Raw genomic sequence first — 23,880 nt, 5'->3', positions numbered from 1 at the left:
TGTATTAACGCAGTTTAAGGTTCTAAAAATACATTATTTTCCACATACCGTACATTATTGTTGCTCTATGCCCTGCCTTTCTAGAACGCAATTGACTTTTACAAAGCTCATTGTTCTGAAAAGAGTGGTGTGGTCTGATTGGCCAGCTATCTAGTGTGTTGTGATTGGCCGAATACCTCAAGCATGTGACGGACATGTTACGCCCCTAACCAGGTTCAGGAAACTTTCCTTCGTAAAATGCGCTGCACACACTCTAATATTTGGGTTGTACTGTTCTGGAACAGTGTTGTAAATAAAACTTGACCATTGATTTCTAGTTGTGTCCTCTTTTGAAAGGCCAAACAGAGTCTCGCATAGCCAGGCCTTCAGACTAATGGCAGAAGGTCTGGGAACCTTGGCTGCTTTGAATGGCAAGGACCGCCCAAGAGGCCATATGACTGACAGATAAAGCAACCAATCATGTTTCATTTTGTGCCACGTTATGTTTAGGGGCGTGGAAATGTCCCCACAATAACACACTGTGTGTAAAACTCTTGGACATATTTTAAAGATTCTATGCCCCGAACTTTAAATATTTCAAATACTTTTGAAAACCCAGCATTTAGCTGATCCTGATAAACACTCATTGTCACAGTTGTAAACATGATGGCTTTCTTCTAACATAAGGGGGTTTGGCTTACAGCATATTAGTTTCTAGGCGAAAGTTAAAGAATGCGATACGCACTTCTCCTGAAAATCCTGAATAATTCAACCAAACCGCGGATGACTTTGAAACTTCCGAAGTGTTTCCAATTTTGTGTGTCGTATGCATCAGACATTCAGCCAATGGTCCGTGGGCATGACATCCGAGGCTGAGACTAGGCCAAACAAAGTAGTTTGGCTTTCGCAAACGAAACACACAGCGTCTCCACGACATGGCTGCAGTGGCAACAATACTACAGTGAGAATAAAAGTTACGCCTTCTTTCTTTGTGTATACATTGGGTGGTGTTATGCAAATCTTCCCACACAGTGACATAGATATGTGGGGGCGTGTTTGAATGAGGCATTTTAGGAAGGTGTGGATGAGCGTTCACTTTTATAAAGAATATTTCTTTGGGTTTGAGACTTTAATCTTTGCGACTTTATGGATCTTCTTTATTTATTACTTTATTTCTTCTGTGGAACACAAAAGAAAATATTTTGAAAAATGTTTCAAGGTTTTTTTTTGTTTTTTTTTTGCATACGAGGAAAGTCATTGGGGTCCAATGTTGTTTTTAGACCCCATTTAATGGGCAAAATCATTCTACAAAATACCTTCTATTGTGTTCCACAGAACAAAGGAAGCGACATAGACCTTAGTAGTGCAATTTTTGATATGTTATGAATGAAAACGAGGCTGTGAGGGATAGAAGTACAGTGGATTCAGTGGACTGTACCGTTGTTTAAAAACATACCAATTGTTCAGCTGATGAAGCATCTTTCCAGAAAAAAACTGTCAGTAGACAAAAACTCCATAAAACATTTTTGAAAGAGTAATGAAAAAAAAAAAAAAATTAAGTCTGTCTTTAATAGCCTTGTTTTCATACACGTTAAATTCAATATGACCTCTGATTAAAGTCTGTAGGTTTGGAACAATGTTCAAGTGAGTAAATAATGACAGAATCATCACATTTTCAGATTATTATTATTATTATTATTATTTTTACAGTTGTAACATCCTAAAAAGAGTTACCTTAATTTACCTTCACTTTTTCATCAGAAATACACATGGAAGCCAAAGTGCTTGCTGGCTTAAACTGTTAAAAACATCACACTCATCACAAAATAACAATTTCCTTGACTGGACAACAAACAACCAACAACCATGCAAAGAACACTGGCAAACAGTCAAATGCAACCAATTCATGCTGCAGTGAATATTGTTATTTCTCAGAACTTCAGGATTGTAAGTAAACTAAACAATTAAAATAATCACATTTTTACTTTATATAAGCATTATTTAGCTCAACTAAGGATCATCTAAGACACTAGTATAAAATTATGTTTGTTTACACATATGGATATCTGCCAATGTCATATTATGCATTTCAGTAAGCTGCCAAAAGTGACTGACAGCTCCTTGAGCGAGGCTGACACCCTGACACCCTCACTACCGACTGCCCGACCCTTTCAAGAGATCCCTATGAGCCATCAACAGCAACTTTCCTTTGGCAGCTGGCATTCATCAGTGGCTTACACATTAACTTTACACTGGCTCTGTGATTGCAGCTCAGCTTGTTTGGGAGCATGCTATCTCCCACTTTCTCACGTACTTTAGTCGTGATTACATTATTGCTGTGTGTGGACAGCCATGGTTGAGAGACCTTGATAAAGATATGATTCTGCCAGAGAGAGAGGAGAGGGGTGGAAAGGGGCTGCAGAGGGAAGTGTGTGAGTGTGTGTGTACGTGAGTGAGCAAGATAGAGAGATAGAAGCGGTGACAAAGACTTTGCTAAGACATGAAAGTGTTGCTTTAACTATTATGTCAATAACAATGCCAATAAAACAGAGTGATACAAAATAATATGGACTTTTTACACAGCAATAATAAACTTAATTGTGGAAACGTCTGCTGTTCTTCATTGTTGCAATTTAGTATGTCAGCAATTCATACACACTGTAACAATGAGACTATTTTTTCATACAGACACAATAACGACATGATCTCACAAAAGGTAACACTACAGAAAAACACACACAGGACTGGCAGCGTCCAGGTGCTCAAGGGGGGGTAAAGGGAGGGACAACGCAACCTGCCCGTAATTCAATGCAACCTCTAGATCCCTCATGCAACACGAGCATGAGAAAGTTACTCATGCGGAGACTAAAGGTTTCTGAATCTACCGGTCTTTGTCTACTTGACATCAATACATTTGTTTTGCAAGTCCTTTACAAGTGTGAGAAAGAGCGATGAATCTGTTTCGCAGTGTAAATAAATGGGACATTGAGTACTTTGAGTAGTAATTATTTATTAAAAATGTGTAGACCTAGAAAATTTATTTTCTTGCATTATTGTAACACATTTTGCCTGTAACTCAGGTGTTTTGTGTCTCAAACTTTGATACAATATTCCCATATTTATCTGCTTCAAATTGACATTGTTTAGAAATCTACTTCTTAACCCTGAACTGTGTAAATAAGTGTGAGGCACAGAGAGTGCTGTCTGTTACGACCTACCCCCACTTTCGGGGTGGGTTGTAACACTAATTTACTTGTTCAGTATAATTGTTATGCCACCCCTACATCACCCCCCCCCCCCCCCCCCCCCCATCTCATAAGCATTTTATTTCAAAACCATATGCAAATAGGAAACATTCATAGCAGCTATTAAAATAGAAGACATGTCAGCCACAATATTTCTAGCAGATTTTTTTTACATGCAGCTATAATGCATGTTGTTGATAAACATAACATTGAATAAGATAATATTCTCTTTCATTTTTCTTATTTAACAGTGATTAACATTAATGTTTAATTGGTTAAACTTATTGAACTCCAACAGCTGTCTCATCTACAAAAAGCAAACAAATAAATATGTGCATTACTAAAAGCAAAACTGATGATAGCAATGCACAAACTATAATTGTTTTATGGATCTGATTGCAATTTTATATGTATTGTTTATTACCATAGCAATTCATTAATATCAACATGTATACATTAACATTGTGGTGTCCTCAGTAGTAAGAATTTTATAGCAGAAACTGAGTAGATGTGATTAGAAACGCATAAAACAATGCAGACTGTTCAGCAGCCTGCCACTATGATATATCACACTCATGAACTGCAGGCGAACCCCCGGCGCTCTGTCCCGCAGACGCGCGCAAAGCCGGCAGGAGCAGCGCCTTCCCCCGCCGCTTGCGCGCCACGTGTCGCGGGGTCTGCAGCAGCTGGAGACTCTCATATCAGAGGGCTGCCAACCCACTCCACACACTCCAAGCACAGTCTTTACTGTTAGTGGATTATGACAGACCACTAACTGACAAGTCTGTTAGTTTATGATAGATGGCAACGTATGCAATATGCTAACGTCATCGTGTAAACTGTACATTCGACAATCTATATTTCCGTCTAGCGCACAGCGTCCAAAATGCGCTTGGACTTTGTTATTTGCTTTTTCATTGCATACATAAAGACGTGACGAAGTACAGGCAGAAAAGCATGAATGAATTCAGTGTTTTGTGGCGTTTGTTTGCGAACTCATCCGAGGATCATAAAATCATGACCTAAATTAGAGCCGCTTCTGTCAGACACAGTCAAGGACACTCTCCGTGCAGTGCGCGCTTTCGGTCAGAAATATCTTCACACTGGCTCGCATTCCGATAAGCCCGATCGAGCTCTCGGTGGGCGTGGTTTTCCCAGGCTTTTAGAACAGCAGCTGCTATTTACCTTCCCTCTAATGTAAACCACCACCGCCACCCCTAGCCCGCCAGCCAAACCTCAACCACGGAGGTAATAAAACATCCTGGCACGTGCTCCACATTCACAATAGCGCTCGTGAGTCGACAGATGTCAAAATGCCAACAGCAGCAACGCGCTTAAAGAAATACAGCGCTGCCTTGTCAAATGAACTTAACAAAGGAAAATATGAAACACACTAAAACTGAAAGATTAAATTTAATTGTTGAGTTATTTTTTTTAAGTTCATTTAAAGTAGAGCCAAATTTAGGCTGCAGTGATTATGCAAATGTTTAACCACTTTAAATCGAATGACAGAAATCATTATGAAAAGTTAATTGATTTCCTACAGTGCAACTTATAAAAAATGTTGGAAGTAAAATAGATGAAGTACAACGTTCCTTCTGAACCCCCCCCCACCCCCAACTCATATGCATTTTATTTTACCCTTTTAACATTAATATTGCAATAGTAGCCTAAGCTTTTTCATGTTTTAAACTTTCTATAATGTGCAGAATGTATGCATTTTTTAGTTGACTTAAATTCAATAGAATATATGTGTGTATTGAACTGTAATTATAAAGTTTGCTGTTTCTTTGCGGAGACCGGTTAAGTGTTAATATGTAAACTGAATGATTGAAGGCAGTCCCGGTTGTGCCCTAAACCCGGCCGCGCGCCATTGGCCACCCGCTCAAACGCTAAACAACCAATGGAGGGGCGCCGACCACGAGCCATCCTCCCCTCGGGCCGCGTGTCCCTCACGCTGATTGGTAGAAAGTTACTGTGGGAAAGAAAGTTTGGGAAGTTTCACACGAGCCGTTCGCGTGCAGTCGGAGATATAAATAAGACCAACACGAAGCTGAGGCAGGCAGTTGCTACGACCGCTGGCAAACGGTGAAATCAGAGACTGTGACATCATTGCCGCACCAGTTGAACTCGGGACACTTCGTGCGGATATCCATTCATAGTTGGAACTGTATATGCGTACAGCGTTCACTCTAGTAGAAGATACAGGAGGATTTCTTTTATAAACAAATCTCAAAGGATACTTCCCAGTGAAGATGCCTGCCGATATCATGGAAAAAAACTCCTCGTCTCCGGTTGCCGCGACTCCGGCGAGCATGAACACTACACCTGATAAACCCAAAACGGCTTCAGAGCACAGAAAGGTTTGTATTGATTCTGAACTGTAGGCTACAGCATTCATTTTCAAACAGCGATGCAGTTTGAAAGTAGTCAGAGAATTTGACTTTGATTTGATTTTTTTCCTTTGGCATTTTAGTCTTCTAAACCCATTATGGAGAAAAGAAGAAGAGCGAGAATCAACGAAAGCTTGGGTCAGCTGAAAACGTTAATCTTGGATGCTCTAAAAAAAGATGTAAGTACTGAAAATCCGATTGATTCTTACATTTACATCTGGATTGAATATTTATTTATCTCCTCACATAGCCGACAATGTCTAAATCAGTCCCCATTTTCACACAGAGCTCCAGGCACTCTAAACTTGAGAAAGCGGACATCCTGGAGATGACAGTGAAACACCTCAGAAACATGCAGCGGGCACAAATGACCGGTAAGTCGCAAGTCTAATGAATAATCATAAAATAAGTAGGCTAGTTTTATGAGAACTTCCAGGAACTCAGCACTTGTTTTAAATGTTGCGAGATATTAACCCCCCCTCTACTGAATTCGACTAGATTGAGAACAGTTTTAGAAATGACTCAGAACAGTTTTATGTTCATCGACTCTGAATCATTTGACCGAATGTCTTGCATTATTTCCCTAACAGCTGCCCTGAACACGGATCCCACCGTTCTTGGGAAATACAGGGCTGGATTCAGTGAATGTATGAACGAGGTGACCCGGTTCCTGTCTACCTGTGAAGGGGTTAACACCGAGGTCAGGACCCGGCTGCTGGGTCACTTAGCCAGCTGCATGACACAAATCAACGCTATGAATTATCCAACACAGCACCAGATACCTGCCGGGCCTCCTCATCCATCCTTCAGTCAACCAATGGTTCAAATCCCCAGCGCGACTCAGCAAGCCAACGCTGTGCCTCTTAGCGGAGTCCCTTGCAAAAGCGGGGCTTCCTCCAACTTGACTTCTGACGCAACAAAAGTATACGGAGGTTTCCAGCTTGTGCCGGCAACGGACGGACAGTTCGCCTTTTTGATTCCCAACGCTGCCTTTGCTCCAAACGGTCCCGTTATTCCAGTGTATGCCAACAATTCCAGCACACCGGTTCCGGTGGCCGTGTCTCCGGGAGCACCGTCCGTCACGTCAGATTCCGTTTGGCGGCCTTGGTAGACTATGAAAAAAAGAAAGAAAGAAAGAAAAAAACTCTTTAAAGGCAAATGACACTTGTTTTCTTTGTTAAGCGTTACTTTTTGTTCTTTTTGTATAAAAAATGTGTTTTAAGAGATGATGCACTATATTTGTATAGATCAAAAGGGAGAGAAGTTCATATTAAAAAAATTTTTATATTTAAAAACCCCTCAAAACACATTTTTATATATATTATATTTGCGGTATCTTTTCCACGTTGTGATGCCAAAGATATGTTGAATGCGCTTTCAAGTTTCTTCTTTTTGGAAGATAAATAAAATGTCATAAAAATGAAAGGGTTGCCTCCGTGTTAGTTTTATTCTGTTTTCACAGTTTGTGAACTTTTCTTACCTTAAAATAGGCCTAAGCGATGACTCGGGCCATATCGCATGCAAATTTAGGCTAAATATGCTGCAGTCAAAGAAGCTTGGTGTTTCTCTCAAACTCTGAATAGCACAAACTCAGACTTGTGTAAAATCACGCCGGGGGAACACGTTACACCGGGTTCTTCAGTGTAGTATGAATATAGGCCCACATTGCGTTCAATAAATCGTTTTAAGTATTTTTCTGTGACTAGGTTTTTGTTGGAAAGACTGCAAAGTTAAAAACCATTAAAATCCACTTACCAAACTGTAGCAACATCTGTCACGTAGCTTCGTTATAATTCACTAAAAAATAAATATGGTGTACGCTGATTAGCTTGTCATAGGTCATCAACTTCTAAATTGATTTAGTGAAACCCAGGTCCTTTTTATTATTATTATTATTATTATTATTTAAAGTTGTACTTTGTTAGGATGTATAAACGTGTCCAATTATAATTCGAAATTTCTATCGTTATTATTTAACAAGTTTTTTTTTTTCTTGTTTTTCTTTTCCCTTATAGCTTAGCAATGTCATAAACTAGAAGCTATCACTAATTAAATTAATATTCTCATAAAAAGCGATATATATATATATATATATATATATATATATATATATATATATATATATATATATATATATATATATAGCCTATATATATATATAAACTATTATGACGTAACGCCTACCTACCGATTACAATCGTGATACCGATTCCCGATTACAGACATTTAAGGATTGTATCACAATTCATAAACATTACTACTGAATGCCTGTGTATAAGTTGTGTGTGACAGCCAGCAAGAAAATTGCAAGAGGATGAAGCTGAATGCAAAGTTCAGCAGGAGAGAAAATGACTGCAAACGATTTTTATTACACGACAATTTAGCGCCATCTAGTAATTCAAATGTGAAGTGCACCTGCAGAGCCACCGAGTGGACTGCTCAACACTTTCACCTACTTGTTTGTTAACACCTAGTCAAATTACTTGCATAATTCTGTTGACATAATCAGTACACCCGATAATTGATGATGATAATATAGGGGCTACTTATAAGCTTAGGCGTTTTTATCTGTGTGAGCAAAAATGATGCAGAAATATTTACACACAACTCACATGGCTTTTTTCATTTAAAACAGGAAAACACTTGACATGATGAAACGTTTCCTTCTTCATGCATCCCTGTGTTTCCCAGGTGTTTGTTGCCTAAAGCCATTTCAGTGTGGCCATTCTTAGAAGGGGGCATTGCAGGTGTTTGCAATTACCTGCTTTGAGGCACAAAGTGTGGATAAGTACGATCATTTTGAATTTCCATCACACCTTTTGTGGTGCCGAGAGTATAGAGATTGAAACCACATGTTAGAGGAAAGCCTGTGAGGACACGCTCATCTCGAATCGGTCAGCCTGGTTTTGCCCACCTTAACTTTGAGCGCGTCACCATCTCAACAGATTTACAATGTTGTGGCAGGCCATGCATTCGTTTCCTGCTTATACCAAGGTTACAGCTGGATCGAGCGGCACAACCCAAGAAAACCCACCGATCCCCTTCAGATGTGCTTCCCCCTTCCTGCCTCGCTACAACCCGCCCCTGTAGGACAGCTTTACGATGGTCTCAGGTTACCGGCGCACTGACCACTGTGCTGGGACACCCGTGCACATGTCACAACATGACCGGAGGGTTAGCCAGCATGCATGTCAATTAACTTTTCCCATACTCTGTGCAAATGCAAGAGGCTTGAGAGGAGAATGAAGGGGAAAAACGGGAGAAAATAAAAAAGGACTAAATGCAAGCCCCCTCTCTGCTTCCTCCTTGGCTCCTAAGTGTTACCATATGGCATGATCTCTCCCTTTCTCTCCTTCTTTTTCCCATTCTATCTCTCTCTCTCCTTTTCTCTCTCTCTTAACTCGTCATCATTACCGCCTTGTCTTTGATTGTAGCCCTGACAAGCCTGGGATTTATGATTTAAGCACAGGGATTGCTGTACCAAGCTCTGGACTCACTATGCAGCCCTCTTTCTCCCATTCACACTTCTTTTCCCTCTCTCGCCCTCTCCTGCAGTTGCAGGGGAAAGGCTGTTTTCTGGCAGGAAATGAATAGCTCCCAGATGAGCTGAGGAACCTGAGAGGTCGTGAGAAAGAGGCGAACCCCCTTCCCACAGCCGGCGCACTGCCAGCCGCCAGGGGAATGTGGGAGAGCGTCTCTCTGACACACGCATCAACTCTCCCGCTGCTTGCCCAAACACCCCTCCGTCTGCCTGCCAGCAAGCGCTGACGCACAGGGCCCATCTGAGGGGGGTAGAGCAGAGATGATTGGGGCAGTATGTGGGTAGTTAGACAGCAAAGGCGTACGTGAGGACGAGGGCAGGGGACGGGAAGGAGGATGGAATGATGGAAGCCACGATAAGAAGAACACGTTCCCTAAATATAGAGTTAAAGAGGTTACACATGCACAACGTGTTTGTATCTGTACAGGGGATATCATTCAGAGGGAAGCAGAAGCTGGATAGTCGATTACAACTAGCTGCAAATACAGATCAGCAAATGCATTATTCATTATAATATTCACTTCGATTTACTCTTGAATATATTACCTTGCTAACAAAAATGTGATGATCACTGTGCCAAAAAAGTGTCTTTTCAATTAGGCTACTATTGTTTCACTTTTATATACATAAAGCTATCTTGATTTGAGACCGAGAGCCTCTAAACAAGGTTTTTTTTTTTTTTTTTTTTTTAAGTTCTCAAAAAGTAGCAGCAATGGTCAAGGGCTTTCTCTCTGACAGGAGCAAATAAGGATTAATGTGAATGACCAATGAGTAATCAAAGTGACACTTTTGGAACAGGAGATGAAGGAGATGGCAAAAGCTCTGCAGCTTTTAAAGTTAAAGGAAAACAAATATATAAACACTATATAGCCTAGATGGAAATTCTTACAAAAGAATTAAGGAATTTATTTTGTCTATGAGAAGAAAGGGGATCATTTATAAATGTACAGCTTAAGACAATCCACTCAGCATTGAGATTGTTTTTAATTAATGCGGTTCATTAATATGTGAAAAAAGCCAAAAATAATGTATTTAATATCAAATATTCGTTAGACCTACTGTTCAAAAGTTTAGGGTTTGTAGGATTTAAATTTTTTTTATGTTTTTGAAAGACGTCTCAACAGTACTGCAGTAACATCAAAAACAGTAATATTGTGAAATATTGTTACAATTTAAAATACTATTGTAATTTTGCAATATTGTTATTTTATTTTAAATATTTTACAATGTTATATATTTATATATTATAATAAGGGTATAAAATGCAATGCATAAACCTAGTTTGTAACTCTTGCATCCACCATTAATAATGGTGTGGCCAGATACATAATACTGAATGTAAGGTTGCAGTAGCTCTCTTGCACTTTTTAGATGCTTTTGTAGCTATTTTCCTCTAAATCAACTACAATAAAATCAATACATTTCCTTTCTGGATGTCTAATGTCTCTGGTGGTTTGTGTTTGTGTGGATACTGACACTTTACTGGCATTTTACTTTTTAATCTAAAGCTGTTATACATGCAAGGTTTTTGGTCAAGGAGAGACGGATATGCACTGCAAGAGATAAAAGCATTCAAGCAGGTGTGAGGACACATGTTTCCTGTGATAGGCCTGAGTGATGTTCATCATAGGACCCTTGGGAAGCTCCTAGGATGTATATTTAAGCACACAGACATGCATAGAAAGTAGCACATGAGACAGACACACACAAGCAAAAAGACATGGACTTTTGTGGCTGTTGTTGTATTCCTGCTTCAGATAACTTGCACAATATCAGCTCTAGGAAATGTTTTAAAGTTTAGTTCATTTTTCATAAACATTTTACAGAACACACACCATTTTAATCCCAAAGTCAAATTATTGTACGCTTCTGTCTATATTGTTCCCTTTAGATTAGGTGTTGCTTTTATTCTGAAATCTCATCCATAGGTGACATTTTGTTCTCATTGTCATTCTTCTGGACTTTGTAGTTGCAGACAGAGAGGCTCACATCATGCTGAAGGTTCCATGAGCTTCTGAAACACAGGGATGTAAAATGGCATTATCCCACCGCCTCTCACACTGTCCACGCAAAATGGTTTAAGCCAAAGCGATGCTTCCGTGGGCCACTTACTAATCCCCTTTCTTATATAAAACCAGTGGCGGGACCGCTACATTGCTGGGCAGTGCGATAGTGCACTAGTGTGACAAGCCATTAAAGTGCCGTGCTGTCTGGGTGTTTATTTACATTCTTTTCTTTCAGATCCACCACAGAGCTTTAATTTTTGCCAGCGATCACTCTGGGAAGGTTGTCTGATCTGACACCCACAGGCTGCTGTTCTGCTGATGCTCTTTTGCATCAGACATAATGAGACGGGTAGGGCGGCATGTTTTGATGGGGGTGGGCATGCTAAGGTTGCGTCATGTGCGCCATATCTTTCAAATACCCATTTTTTTTAAGCGTTACTTGAGTTTGTATTATTTCTTTCTTACAAAAGTTAGTTGCAGGGCAGTCAAGTATGTTCAAAAGGTAATTGAGTCCTGTATCAGAATCTACTAATGCCCCCTAGTGGCTTCAAAGACATGCTGCAATATCTAAAACTGCACATGGTTCTTTTTTAAAGTGGGAAAACTTGAAGCAAACCTGTTCAAACATGAGATTTTTTTTTCACATTTCTGGTTCAACAGTTTTACAGTATATTCTTTGTGCAAAATGTTAATTCTCAGTTGAATCTGACCCATCTGGCTTTCATTGAAATGTGGTCTTGTTGCATAAGTAATGGTAGAAGCTCAGGATGTTTGACGGCATCCAGATCACCTACATCGCCTGCAGTGGGACTAAATTTCATCTCGGTCAAGGCGAAGAAAAGTGGCATTGCTGTAATACTGACCTGAAAAAATAGTAAAAACTTTTGGTGATGTAGCTCAAACTGTGTTTCTTTTCACTACATTTTATTGTATTTTATTACTACAGAGAACATTCAATTATTTTATTAATATTTTATATAATTTTTTAACTAATATTTAGTTAACTTTTAGCAACTCGATGTAACACACTAGACTGATAAAAATGCATATATTTGTATTACTTAACATTCATTACTTTTTAATTATTTTAATTATTTATTTTTATACTTCAGTAAAAAAATAATAAAAATAAAAATAAACAAATCCTCAAAATAAATCAATTTACTTTAAAAGCAAAAATGCTAAATATATTATTATTATTATTATTATTATTATTATTATTATTATTATTATTATTATTATTATTATTATTATTTATACAGAGTTTATCTAGAATATAAATATACTGAAAAATCCTATGCACTCATTAAGAATATGGTTTTTGCAGTGTATCCATTAAAGGGATAGTTCACCCTAAAATGAAAATTTTGTCATAATTTACTCACCCCCACGAGTCGTTCCAAACCTGTAAGACATTCTTTGTTCTGTGGAGCATAAAATATATTCTGTTAAATGAAAATTTTTGTGTATTTTTTTTTTCTTCAGTGGAAGTCAAATATCATATTTTGTGTTCAGCAAAAGAAATAAAGTCATACAGGTTTGGAATGACATGAGGGTGAGTAAATGATGACTTAATTTTCATTTTGGGGTACACTATCTCTTTAACTAGTGGAACTGAAACTTGTTGTGGGTCATCCATAGATCAAAACACATTAAACAGTCTAAAATTATCTATTCTTGAAACAGATACAATAATTTCAGTTCACTAAAGTGCAGGAGGAGGCCGACCAAGTATCATGTTCCCATGTGCCTCAATGCAATGTGGCTTCCTTTTATCCCTGAAAGCCAGAACCCTCTACAAACGGTGTCAGAGTAATCAGCAGTGACTTGAAATATGTGGCGTCATTGAAATGTGGATTCTGTGACTAATGTTTTTATAATCCTCCTTTGAGCAGTGGCCTGTCTCGAGAAGGCATTGGAGGTATTCAGTTTGCGTTCTCTTTTAGGTCAAAATCTGCCTTTATTAGCATAATTTAGGTGAGCTTTCTATGTATGAGGCCTAGGAGAATATTAATAATAGTCAAGTAGTATTACCATCCGTATGTAACTCTAAAAACTGCATGGTGCCTACTAAAAGCAGGTCCAATTTGATTCAGATGGCAGGAGATGCAATTGTTTCTACATGACTGGCCCACAGATGCCTGTATTTCACCACTTAGACATTGTGGCCATATACATATCCAGTGTCTACACATTCATTTAGTACTAAAAGAAGTGATGCTGCACATAGAACACCTGTGTCACTTTAGAGGTCTTCTGCATCCTATTGGAAGTGTAGACTTTATTTTACAGTCTATTGGGGTTTCGTATGCAAACACCTATAAACACACCACATTCACTATATGGGCATTCCTTTTGGCTCTACACTGTATGTCTTGCATGTGTCTTGCATATCAATGCAGTCTGCAGTAAAAATGTAGATGTGCTGTAAAATAAAGACCCTGCTTTCATTTATAGACATTCAGAGGAATCTACAAGCTGCAAGAACCTTCTTTCAAACCAAACTTTTAAAACTGAAGCCTCCTTCTATAAACGTTTCAGTGTTACAGTCCATTTTGCAGTCTCACCCCCCAAAAATCCCTGTAAATCTAAACCTTTTGTAGTAGCAGCAGCACACTTCTGGAGTTCCCAGAATTCTCTTTGACAGCATGTCATGCTATACGAGACAGCCGGGCAGACATATAGAAATCTAACAAGACTTTTCCTTGGCTCCGCTTGTCTGGTTAAATAGCGAAGAAAGACATGTAACCATGGTGAGATGATAGTAAAGCTCCATAAAATTATGGGGGGACACTGGAAAAGGTTTTAGTTTCTTGGCCAGTAATAAATGTAAAGAATATTTGAATACTACAATAGAGTCTGACACAGATCAGTCCTCAGCAGAAAGCTGAACAGGTGGTCACTGAAAACACAGACAGAGAATGTGAAATCATTTTGTGGTGTAGATTTCACTGATAGGACCCAAGGGGTTATTTGCTGCCTTGTTCCTTAGGAAGCCCAACATATTTAAAGTCCTTATATCCTGGGAAAAACAGAAATGAATTTCCTTTCAACAACTGCAGGCCTCCATTGAAAGGAATAGTTCACACAATTCAAACTGTGTCATAATTTACTCTCTCACAAAACTATCATGAGCTTTCAGAAGACTTGAAATAATGCATACAAACAGCACAAACCACCACTACATCCCTTTTGAAGCCTGTATAAACTGTGACCAATAAATTATTAAAAATGTTAATAGACAAAAGCCCAGATTGCCAAAAGAAATACACTATAATGTTTCTGAAGGATGGATGGATGGATGGATAGATATATACCACCAGGGCTTTTTTAAGCAAAGTGTGGGCCGTCTGTGGGTTTTGATGTGTGAATGAATGTGTGTTCACCCACAGACCGCATTAGTGTGTAATCATAGATTCATAATGACAGACTACCTTAAGATAAGATGGGAGGTGTTCAGAGCAGATGCTTCAGGTGCTAGATAAACTGGAAGTTTTGTGAATTTGATCGTGTCGGATGGACAGCGGGATGTGTGTGTATGGTTCTGCTTAAGTGAGCCTGAAGAATCCGTGTGGATCTCGCACAGGGAGAATGAGCTCCTTTCATCACTTGTAGTGTGCTGTTTCTCTCTTACACAGGAAGTTAGAAAAAAGATTGGATGCAGGCTTACTGTCTCTTCTCCCTCCCCCACAAACCTCTCCTTTCTGTACAATAAAGGCATACAGGCACACACAGTCAAACAACAACCCATGTAACATCATGACATTAAGTTCTTTATCTATCTAATGTGATGAAAGAAAAGAAAGAAAGAAAGAAAGAAAGAAAGAAAGAAAGAAAGAAAGAAGGTTATGACTTAGTGTAATATTCCCCTTTTCCAATTAATATGAGCAATATTTTTCTTGCTCAGCATTTAGCAAGCAGAAAATAAGTATTTTTAAAATTCATCAAAGGCACATGATCATGAACAATCATGTGTGAATGTGTTGTTGATAGTGGCACTTGAGTGGATCTCAATGGCTCCAAAATTCTCTCTAGACTTCTACCAGAGGGACCTACACAGAAAGGAAGAACCCTCATTAGGCTTTTGAGAGCACAGGGAGAATAATGCCTATTTAACCTCAACATCTAATCCTTTCACAACCACTCAGACAAGATCTGGGAGAGACAAAATAACCAGCAAAATTAGAAAAGGCTCTGCATCAGGTACTAATGGAGCTTGAAGAGCAGAAGAAATCCCTGTGGTGTAAAGCATCATGTTTCCCCCAGCTGCTTTTCTGAAAAAAACTGTTTTATCTGTCATCTACCCATCCCATTGCTTTCCTTCAGCTGTACACGTAAAGAGTGACGGCAGGCAAGGACGCGTAGCACCGTTAGAGTCAGGGCTGTCAGAGGGGACCACCTGCATAGCCTTCTTTTTCCTGTGGGATTAGTGAGGGTGTGGGCCAGGGTCTGGAGGGGTTGTTGGTGAAGGTCCCAGGGTGGAGAGTGAGTGGCGTGGAAAGTTGAGCTGGCGTGAGGTGCCAGGAGGGTTCTGCCACATACTGCATGCTCCCTGTGCTGCCCCTTCACAGTCACATTGGTTTCGTGCCGTGCAGCTGCCAACCCGTCTTTCATGGGCCGGCCGCCTGGGCTGTCTCTCTGAGGTGGGTGCTCTTTCACATTCAAAGCAGTCTCACTGAGTAACCACACATTCCCATACAAAACTCAAAGAGCCCCCTTGCACCCCCTCCTGCCCCACGCCAAGCTAGGCATAGCTTTCCCACCAGCGGCAGACATGTGTGTTTACCCCATACCAGAATGCGACAGAGACGGGCAAAGTCCTTCTACGTACTCTCCTTTGGTGAGGGCACATTCCAAGCTTTGTGTTCCAAACCATAAGTTGCTCTCTAATTTTTAAACACTAGGCACTGAAGTGACAAGTGGTCTGATAACCATTTTTGACAGGATTTCAACACATCTTTGAAACAAATTAATTGTACTGTGTATAGATTAAAATATTATTAAATAAATATATTGAACTTTATATTACTATAATGTAATAAATTATATTTATAAAATATTTTGTTAAATATAAAACTTACTATACAGCAAAATTTCAGATTCGCCTCATTTTTGAAGCTTGCATCATTGATTCTGTTATTAACACTGTGAAGCTGATTTGAAACAATATGTGCTATAAGGTATAAAGGTGACTTGACTATAGTATATTGTTTGGTTTCGGATAAGTTGCTTGTAATATATGCTTTTATTTTTTGCAGACCATTTAAATGTAATGAAAGCTGAGCAAATCAGTCATTTTGTGTTGACGTTGTTCTATTTAATGTCTAAAAGAATTCATTGAAAATTTTCTTTATTTCATTTCATTTGATTTCTATATGACATATATCAATTATGAAATATATGAAAGATATTTCACATATATGTATTCTTACCATAAACACAGCCAGCTGGAAGAATTTGAGCACATGGTTAGCCATTCTTTAACATAAAAGCTAAAACAAATGGGGATTAAATGTCTTGCTGAAGTATATAAGCTAATGTCAGGGACTGATTCTACGTCTTCGACTCATGACACAAAAGTCTGATTCGCTTTACACAGATCTCTGACTTCAAAAACTGCATAAAAGCATCTTCCAGATCTTTAAAACACCCTAAACAATACATATATCCTAGATTTTTGTTGTTAGCAAGCAACTGGTTATAAAGCAACCAAGAAAGGAAACTCACTTTTTAAACCAGACAGCTGCAAGACTCTCAATGAATCGTGGCTCATTCATCCATCATTCCTGTGCCTGCCCCCTTGTCTCATTCTAAAATTAATAGTTTGTTTGGGTTAATTATTTTTGGTCTTGCCATTTCTTAACATTTCTTTTTTAACTATGTGTGACTCATTGGGTCAATGTATAATGATTCCCTCTGGACTTTGCTTTTCATTCCCACAAACTCTCTAAAATAATAATTGTTGGCTCACTTTTGTTTTGTTGCTGATTCAGCTAATTGAGGATTAACTCCAAGAGCCTTGTCCTGGGTCTTGGCAGTGCCACCTTTTGATGGAGCAGTTCTCCATGTGTTCTTTGAACAGCCCTTTCAAACAGACCTCCATTCATTTCCCTCTTCCTTTTCAAGGTGGTAGATTTGCAGACCTCAGCATCCCTGGACTGTGATTGAAAATCACATTTGAAAAGAAGAGCACATCTGAACACCCCCATTTTCTTAGGATCAAGTTAAATGTGTGAGGTGGGGGTGCACTTAGGTATTTTTGTGGTTGCCTTTTTCAGGGACTCGCCTTATGACAGGTTGGAGAGAATTCAGGCTTTAGATCCTGTGTGTGCTAGTCCACTACTGAACAGCAGGCCGGCTCACAGCCGCTCTGACATTCTAATCATAACCCTGATGGCATGCCTGCTCAGAGGAGAACTCCATGAGCTCCTGCTATGCCAGCTTTCTTTGTACAACAGAAAAAAGAAAAAAATATTAAAAAAATGGATAATAATGGAGGGAGAAAAATCACTTTCACTCTGCAAACCACTGAGAGCTAAGGCTCCACTGGCGTGTCACAGAAAGTGTGTGAGGGTATGAGAGAGAGAGAGAGCGAAAAAAAACAACAACTTAATTGTACATGTGAAAGATTTTTTATTAATTTATTTTTATTTTTTGCAACAGTTATTGTGGTATAGTGGTGTTTCCAAAAGTTTGGAAACACCGGGATTTTGGACAATAAATGGTTTAATATAATTACAAACTATGAAAACATTTATTAAATAAAAATAAACTTACATTTTTTTTTAATATATTAAATATAAAATATATACATGTTAACTATTTATTTTATTGAAATAATAAATTCATTAATACTTTTATACTTTTAATACATAAATTAATACTTTTCAGGAAGGATGCATTAAACTGAGGAAAAGTGACAGTAAAAAATAATTTCTATTGTTAAAAAAATATATTTAACATAAATTATGTTTTTTTGAACTTTTTGAAGAATCTTAAATATATATATAATATATCATAATATTATTGTTTTTACTGTATTTTTGATCAAATAAATCTGGCCTTGGTGAGGATAAAAAAAAAGAAAGAAAGAAAGAAAGAAAGAAAAGAGTATGATAAAGATTTATGCTGATATTGCAGAACTGTACAATTCTTTAGCCAGGAATAAGAGCTAAAACATGCAAGCATCCCCATGCCAAGACTGTAGTGGAATTCCAGACCACTTGACAGCTCTCACCCTCTTGAATGTTTGCTCCAGCCGTGGTAATCTAATAAATGTTTAAAACTATAATCAATTTGCAATGCTTGATGGGCATCTCCGTGATTCAACTTGTTAAAAAAAAAAAAAAAAAAAAAAAAAAAAAAAAACAAAGAGAGAGAGAGAGAGAGAGAGAGAGAGAGAGAGAGAGAGAGAGAGAGAGAGAGAGAGAAAGGGAATACTCTTACAAAAAGAGTGAACCCAAGAAAAATAGTCTGGCGAATAATGACTCCTGGAGTATAAATCTTATTCATGGCACACAAAGTGGCCATTGGGCGAATAGAGGCGAGAGCCGTAGTGCTCTCATTATCTGCTTGGCTTTCTTCTGAAGAGATCTGGGATTGGCACCCTTTGTGTGAAACAGCAGGTAGCAGAAGAGTGTCAGGTCAACTTGAGGGCCCCCACTTGCCACCTCTCTTCATGCACTCATTCTAAGAGAAACCGACCTGTACTCCACTGTTGTAAGAGAGCAAAACGATGAGAGGTCATTCAGAACTGAGCATTTTGTTAATTAGGTCTGTAGCTTTATTAATACCTTTCAGTATAAATACTATGTTTATGTTTTTAAATTTTTAATTTTTGCTTCCAAGTTAAAATAGTAAAATCTGCGGTCCAGCATTGAGGGTCTAGACCTGAAATCTCAAATGGCAGACATGATCTTAGCTGGATGTTACTGTATTGCCGTCACTGATAAAAGCTGCACCATAGCTGTCTTCGGTGTCAAGAACCCACTCATTACAGAATCACAGACAGCCTTTTTATTCAGATTATAGTTGCACACTCCCTTTGATTTGCCTTGTCTCTGCTTTCGCCCCTTCATAGTTGAGAAGAGCGTCAGCCCTGTGGGAGGCTAGCTACTCTCTCAGAATGTAGAATGGAGCTCCCCACTTAACGCTGCAGCTAATCGAATAACAGCCCCAGCATGGTGCCCAGCGTGAGTGCTCTCCCAGCGGGATGGTGAGGGCAGCTCGACTGGGGTCTGCAGGTACTTTTCATCCTGCCTGGCAGGCGAGCTCTAGCATCCTGCTGCTGGAAATTAGTCGTCGACTGGCCTCTCTTTTTGCTGGTGTCAGGCGTGGGCCCCTGATGAGAGATTTGTTGATATGATAACTCGATTAGGCCTCAGGCTTGAGGGCAAGGTGGCAGAGAGCCAGTACGGGGAGACTTCTACTTGTCTGGAGACTAGCGACTCCAGTTAGCAATAGCTGCAACCTCAGAACTAGTGCCGTCTGGATGACAGCGTTGGTCTCAGGCAGGTAATCCTTGGATAAGGAGGATAACTGAGGTAACAGAGGGGTCATCTTATATTAACAATGCTAAAATGAAAAATTATAGGAAGATTTTGAGTTCAGTGATGCTTCCAAGTTAACTGTAAGCATTTGTGGCATTATAATGAAAATAAAATCTGAAATTAAATAAAAGCGTCAAAATACTCACTGTTTCAATAATATCTTTCACTTCTATTGTAAGTGCCTCAAAGTTATCTCGTAACAAAATGAGTCAAGATTATTATACGTAATTCTACAAATGGTTGTCAAATGAGTTTAACTTGTATTGAACATAGAACATTTCTTTAAATGTAATTATTTTGCCTTTATATACAATAAAGTTATTTTGGCATTATTAGTCAGTATTGTCCTTTTTCTTAGCCACTTTGGTATTATTTTCCCCTGAACTGTTCTTACTCAACACTCTCAACAGCCATTAATGTTTCTTGACCCTTAGGGAGTCCAGCTAGAATTTCTCCCATGTGAGAGAAGTGGGAACTTATTGGCACACAATACTTTTTTCTGCCCTCGTGAATTATTTGTGGCATGGCGTTTAGGGGCCATTCAGTCAATTAACTTCACATCTCCGCTTTACCAAACAACAGTGTCCAGCAATATGGGCAGGCTAAAGACCAAACAGAAGCCTCCCCTTCCCAGTTTAGCTATTCAAGACCTTCAGAAAAGACACCAAACAAAGGCCAGCCCCTCTCTGTCTCGATGACTCCTCTCTTTGTTGCTTCTTCGGCCTTCATAAAGGAAGAGGGACGCTCTTGTTTGCCCAGGAGGTGGTTTAATGGCCTTGGGTTTAACAATGGGGCCACATTCAAGCTTGCTAGAGAGACTCATTGTATGGGGCTGCTACCAAAGAACCAGGTCCAGGGACATTCCCACTGGGCCTAGTGAATGGCAGGGAGGAATAGGGGGTAGCCTCTGGGGTAAAAAGGCGCCATTGAGGTGATAGGCAGGTTCCATCTGCCCCCAGTGCCTCCTTACCTAGTCTTTCGAGAGGCAGGGGCCTCTCCTGCCACAATGGGCAAATTTAGTGTGTCAGGGTGGCTTAAAATGCTCACTTTAGAAGGAGCCATTGAGGGAAATATCAACACTGTGGATGGGAGTATTGGTTTATTCATCCATTCCAGCCCCTTTCCATTGACTGAGTTCCTTTTCCTTTCAGCTCCTTTCTCCTGTTCCCCATTCAGACAGCTTCTCTCATCCCAAAAACTTCAGACCACACTATTTTTCCCATACCTTGCAAAGGGGCGGATGACAAGAATTAAGTTAGTTCTGCCACAGCCCATCGTTTTTGTGCCTTATTGGTTGTGGCAGGTATCAGCGAAAGTAATGAAAAGGACCATTAATCAAAACAAAAATGAAAAGGGCACATAAAGTATGGAGTATAGGGTGAAATATGGATTTTTCACTTCATTTGACCTTGTCTGAGCACATTGAGTCTTGTGCTTTTACTATGGTTGTACTCATGTACATACATGACATTCACATCGAAATATTACCTGCCCAAATGGAATAAACACATTTAGTGTCAGCATTTATTCATTCTTGTGTCATTCTAAACCTGTCCAGTGGGGTCCTGTGTTGTGTGCATTCCCACTGATTTTCATTGCATGTACAACAAACAGCTGAAACATACAATATCTTTTTGTGTTCCACAGAGGAAAGTCAAACAGGTTAGGAAATGATGGCAGAATTTTAATTTTCAGTCTCTTTAAGCAGGTGAGAGAGTAATAATGTAGCCATAGCCATACCAATGGATATTAAAGAGTCCTAGACAATACTTTTAAACCCTCTTCAATGAAAACATCATTTATGCACCAGTTTGGATTCAGCTTTTGCAAAGATTTCAGACTACACCAAAACTTGCAAAGACTACAGATGATGCCAACCTTGGATTGACATACACAACTCTGAAATATTACCCCTATATTGTAATCATTACGAGATAGATTTAATGTGTCTGCTTAACTCAGTACATGATGTTAACTAACCATATAACATGTATTATCTTACATGTATATTACTGCCATATGAACATTACTTTGACAGAATCATATCTGACTGATAACAGAATACTTCCTAATTGTAACACTAAAACAAGCAGTTTCTTTAAAGCTGCTTTTAAACAATAAGTATTGTCAGAAATGCTATAAAATAAACTTGAATTAAATTGAATTTATTGGTCTTAGGGCTAAGGAAATTACAGTAATAAACATCTCTGTTCATTCTTTGCCTAACAGAAAGTGGCCATCAGTATGAACTTATGGTTACTGTGTCTACAAACTCAATCTACTGAAGTTCTCTAAACCCAGACTTTTTGAGATGGGCTCCCAGTTTAGCATCAGTGTCACCCGTGTGAAATGTCAGCTCCAGGACCAGACCAGGGGGTAAAGAGACTCCCAGCAGATGGTCAGCTCTCAGAACCCCTAGTGGGGTGCCTTTGAGTCCCTGCTGTGCAGAAACTAAGTAATCAAGTAATCTGTAGAAAAAAATAACTAAAGATGAGAACATTTATCATGGATGAGATAATGCGACACAGCAAATTCCGACACTTAGTTTAACACTTAGTCCTCTGTTCATGAAAAGAGATGGCTTCGTTGTATTCTACAATGATCCATTCCCACTCTGGGACTATTAATGATTCAGGTGACAATCAACTAAATAGGATTAGACAAAATTAGCAGAAAGCAGCAAGCTTAAAAAATGTTACCCTTTTTCATCTTTAATACATAAGCACATTTTTATTTTTTGCTTTATAACAAATGTAAATATTTTAAAGTGCAGAGTAATTAGTAATTTCATTAAAAAAAGAGAAAAAAAAAACTGATGCTTGGAAATAGAGCAATATGGGCAAAGATGCCACGTTGCAGGTTATGTAAAAAATATCTGTTGTATTTTTTACTGTTTTAAAAGGTGATATTAATGAAATATTCCAGTATAAATATAACTATACATAATCAAATATTCTCTGTATGCATTTTGACAGCTTAGTTAGACAAACAAAATAACAGACTCCCAGTCAAAAAGATGCAACTGAATTACACTACACTTCTATAAATTCTATAAAATTCTTAATTCTTATATTTAATTGATTTACACCCCCCCCCCAATATATATATATATATAACAATATCTGTTGCTGTGTAAATGTAAACAAACTGTCACCAAACCACAATATCTAAACTTTCTTAATATCTTTTAATATCTCACAAAACATCATAGATCACTATTAACAGATTTTGTTATAACAAAACATATTTAAATTTCTTGTTATAAAAATATGACCTATTTAACCTCAAAACTGTTTAGATGAAAGTCTCACATTTGCTGACATTCAAATGAAAAGTCAACAACAAAATGAGTGTAACTATTCAACATATGAGTGGAAACAAAATTTAGTGGTCAAGGCATTTTACCCTAGTGACCCTATACAATTTAACAACGGTACTTAACCATGGCACTTCTACTTTTTTACATGCACAAAATACAATATTCAGTTTTGGGAAAAGTGCAACAGCAATGATGGAAGGCATACACACTAAAGGTCACAATAATGCCCTCCTTCAAACTTTACGGAGATCACTAGAGATTATATAATCACAAATATTATTTTTAAGCTCCAAAACTGCAACATGAGTGAAAGACCAGCAACACCAATAAAACAACTTAAAACCTGGACATGGACTTCTCTAGAGGTTTTTTTCTGCCTTCAGTGAAGTAAAAAGGAACAGTGTTTCAACTGCTTGTAGCCAGAAGGTATGAAACAAGTGCCAGACTTCTAAATCATGAAAGCTCTTGGCACTGGGGAGGCATAAGCTGAGAGCTCTGAGCAAAAAGCTGCCCACTTTTTTTTCCACAGGCACTTTCTCAGAGCGGGGTGAGTTTAAGGGTGCAGCACCTCGTAGTGGCGGTTCCCGGTGGGCCTGTGGAGGAAATCTGCATCAGGATGAGTTTGGTTTTGATGTGCCTGAGCTGGAGCAGCTTATATGTGATCTGAAGTAAGACTGAGGTTCCACTGGGTTCTGCCGTAACCTTGACGCGGTGTGACCCACGCTTCAGAAAGGGCCACGCGGAGGAGAAAACACTCATAAGTCATTGTTTTGATCTTTTTATATCGACAACTTGCAGCTCTGTGTTATCTCAGTACATCTTTTATAGGGTTTGCTAGAGTTTCATGT

The 23,880-nt window shown here is 38.8% G+C and overlaps 1 protein-coding gene across 1 annotated transcript; it reads left to right on the top strand.

The window, feature by feature from the left end:
* The first annotated feature begins 5,141 nt into the window (after positions 1 to 5,141).
* On the top strand, positions 5,142 to 6,753 carry LOC109083613 (transcription factor HES-1). Its single transcript, XM_019098385.2, has 4 exons — positions 5,142 to 5,587; positions 5,701 to 5,796; positions 5,904 to 5,991; positions 6,208 to 6,753. The coding sequence occupies exons 1-4, from the start codon at positions 5,480 to 5,482 to the stop codon at positions 6,726 to 6,728; spliced, it is 813 nt and encodes a 270-aa protein (XP_018953930.1). The 5' UTR covers positions 5,142 to 5,479; the 3' UTR covers positions 6,729 to 6,753.
* Positions 6,754 to 23,880: the final 17,127 nt, after the last annotated feature.

The sequence above is a fragment of the Cyprinus carpio genome, chromosome A6 (assembly GCF_018340385.1).
Source record: "Cyprinus carpio isolate SPL01 chromosome A6, ASM1834038v1, whole genome shotgun sequence".
Classification (NCBI taxonomy): domain Eukaryota; kingdom Metazoa; phylum Chordata; class Actinopteri; order Cypriniformes; family Cyprinidae; genus Cyprinus; species Cyprinus carpio.
Note: the sequence above shows the minus strand (reverse complement) of the source record. Positions and strands in the feature narration are given on the sequence as shown.

Excerpts from the sequence above, each read along its gene's own strand:
- LOC109083613 (XM_019098385.2), top strand. The coding sequence starts at position 5,480 with ATGCCTGCCGATATCATGGAAAAAAACTCCTCGTCTCCGGTTGCCGCG. Across the intron at positions 5,797-5,903 it reads TGGATGCTCTAAAAAAAGAT|AGCTCCAGGCACTCTAAACT; the intron begins GTAAGTACTGAA and ends ATTTTCACACAG. Across the intron at positions 5,992-6,207 it reads GCAGCGGGCACAAATGACCG|CTGCCCTGAACACGGATCCC; the intron begins GTAAGTCGCAAG and ends TTTCCCTAACAG.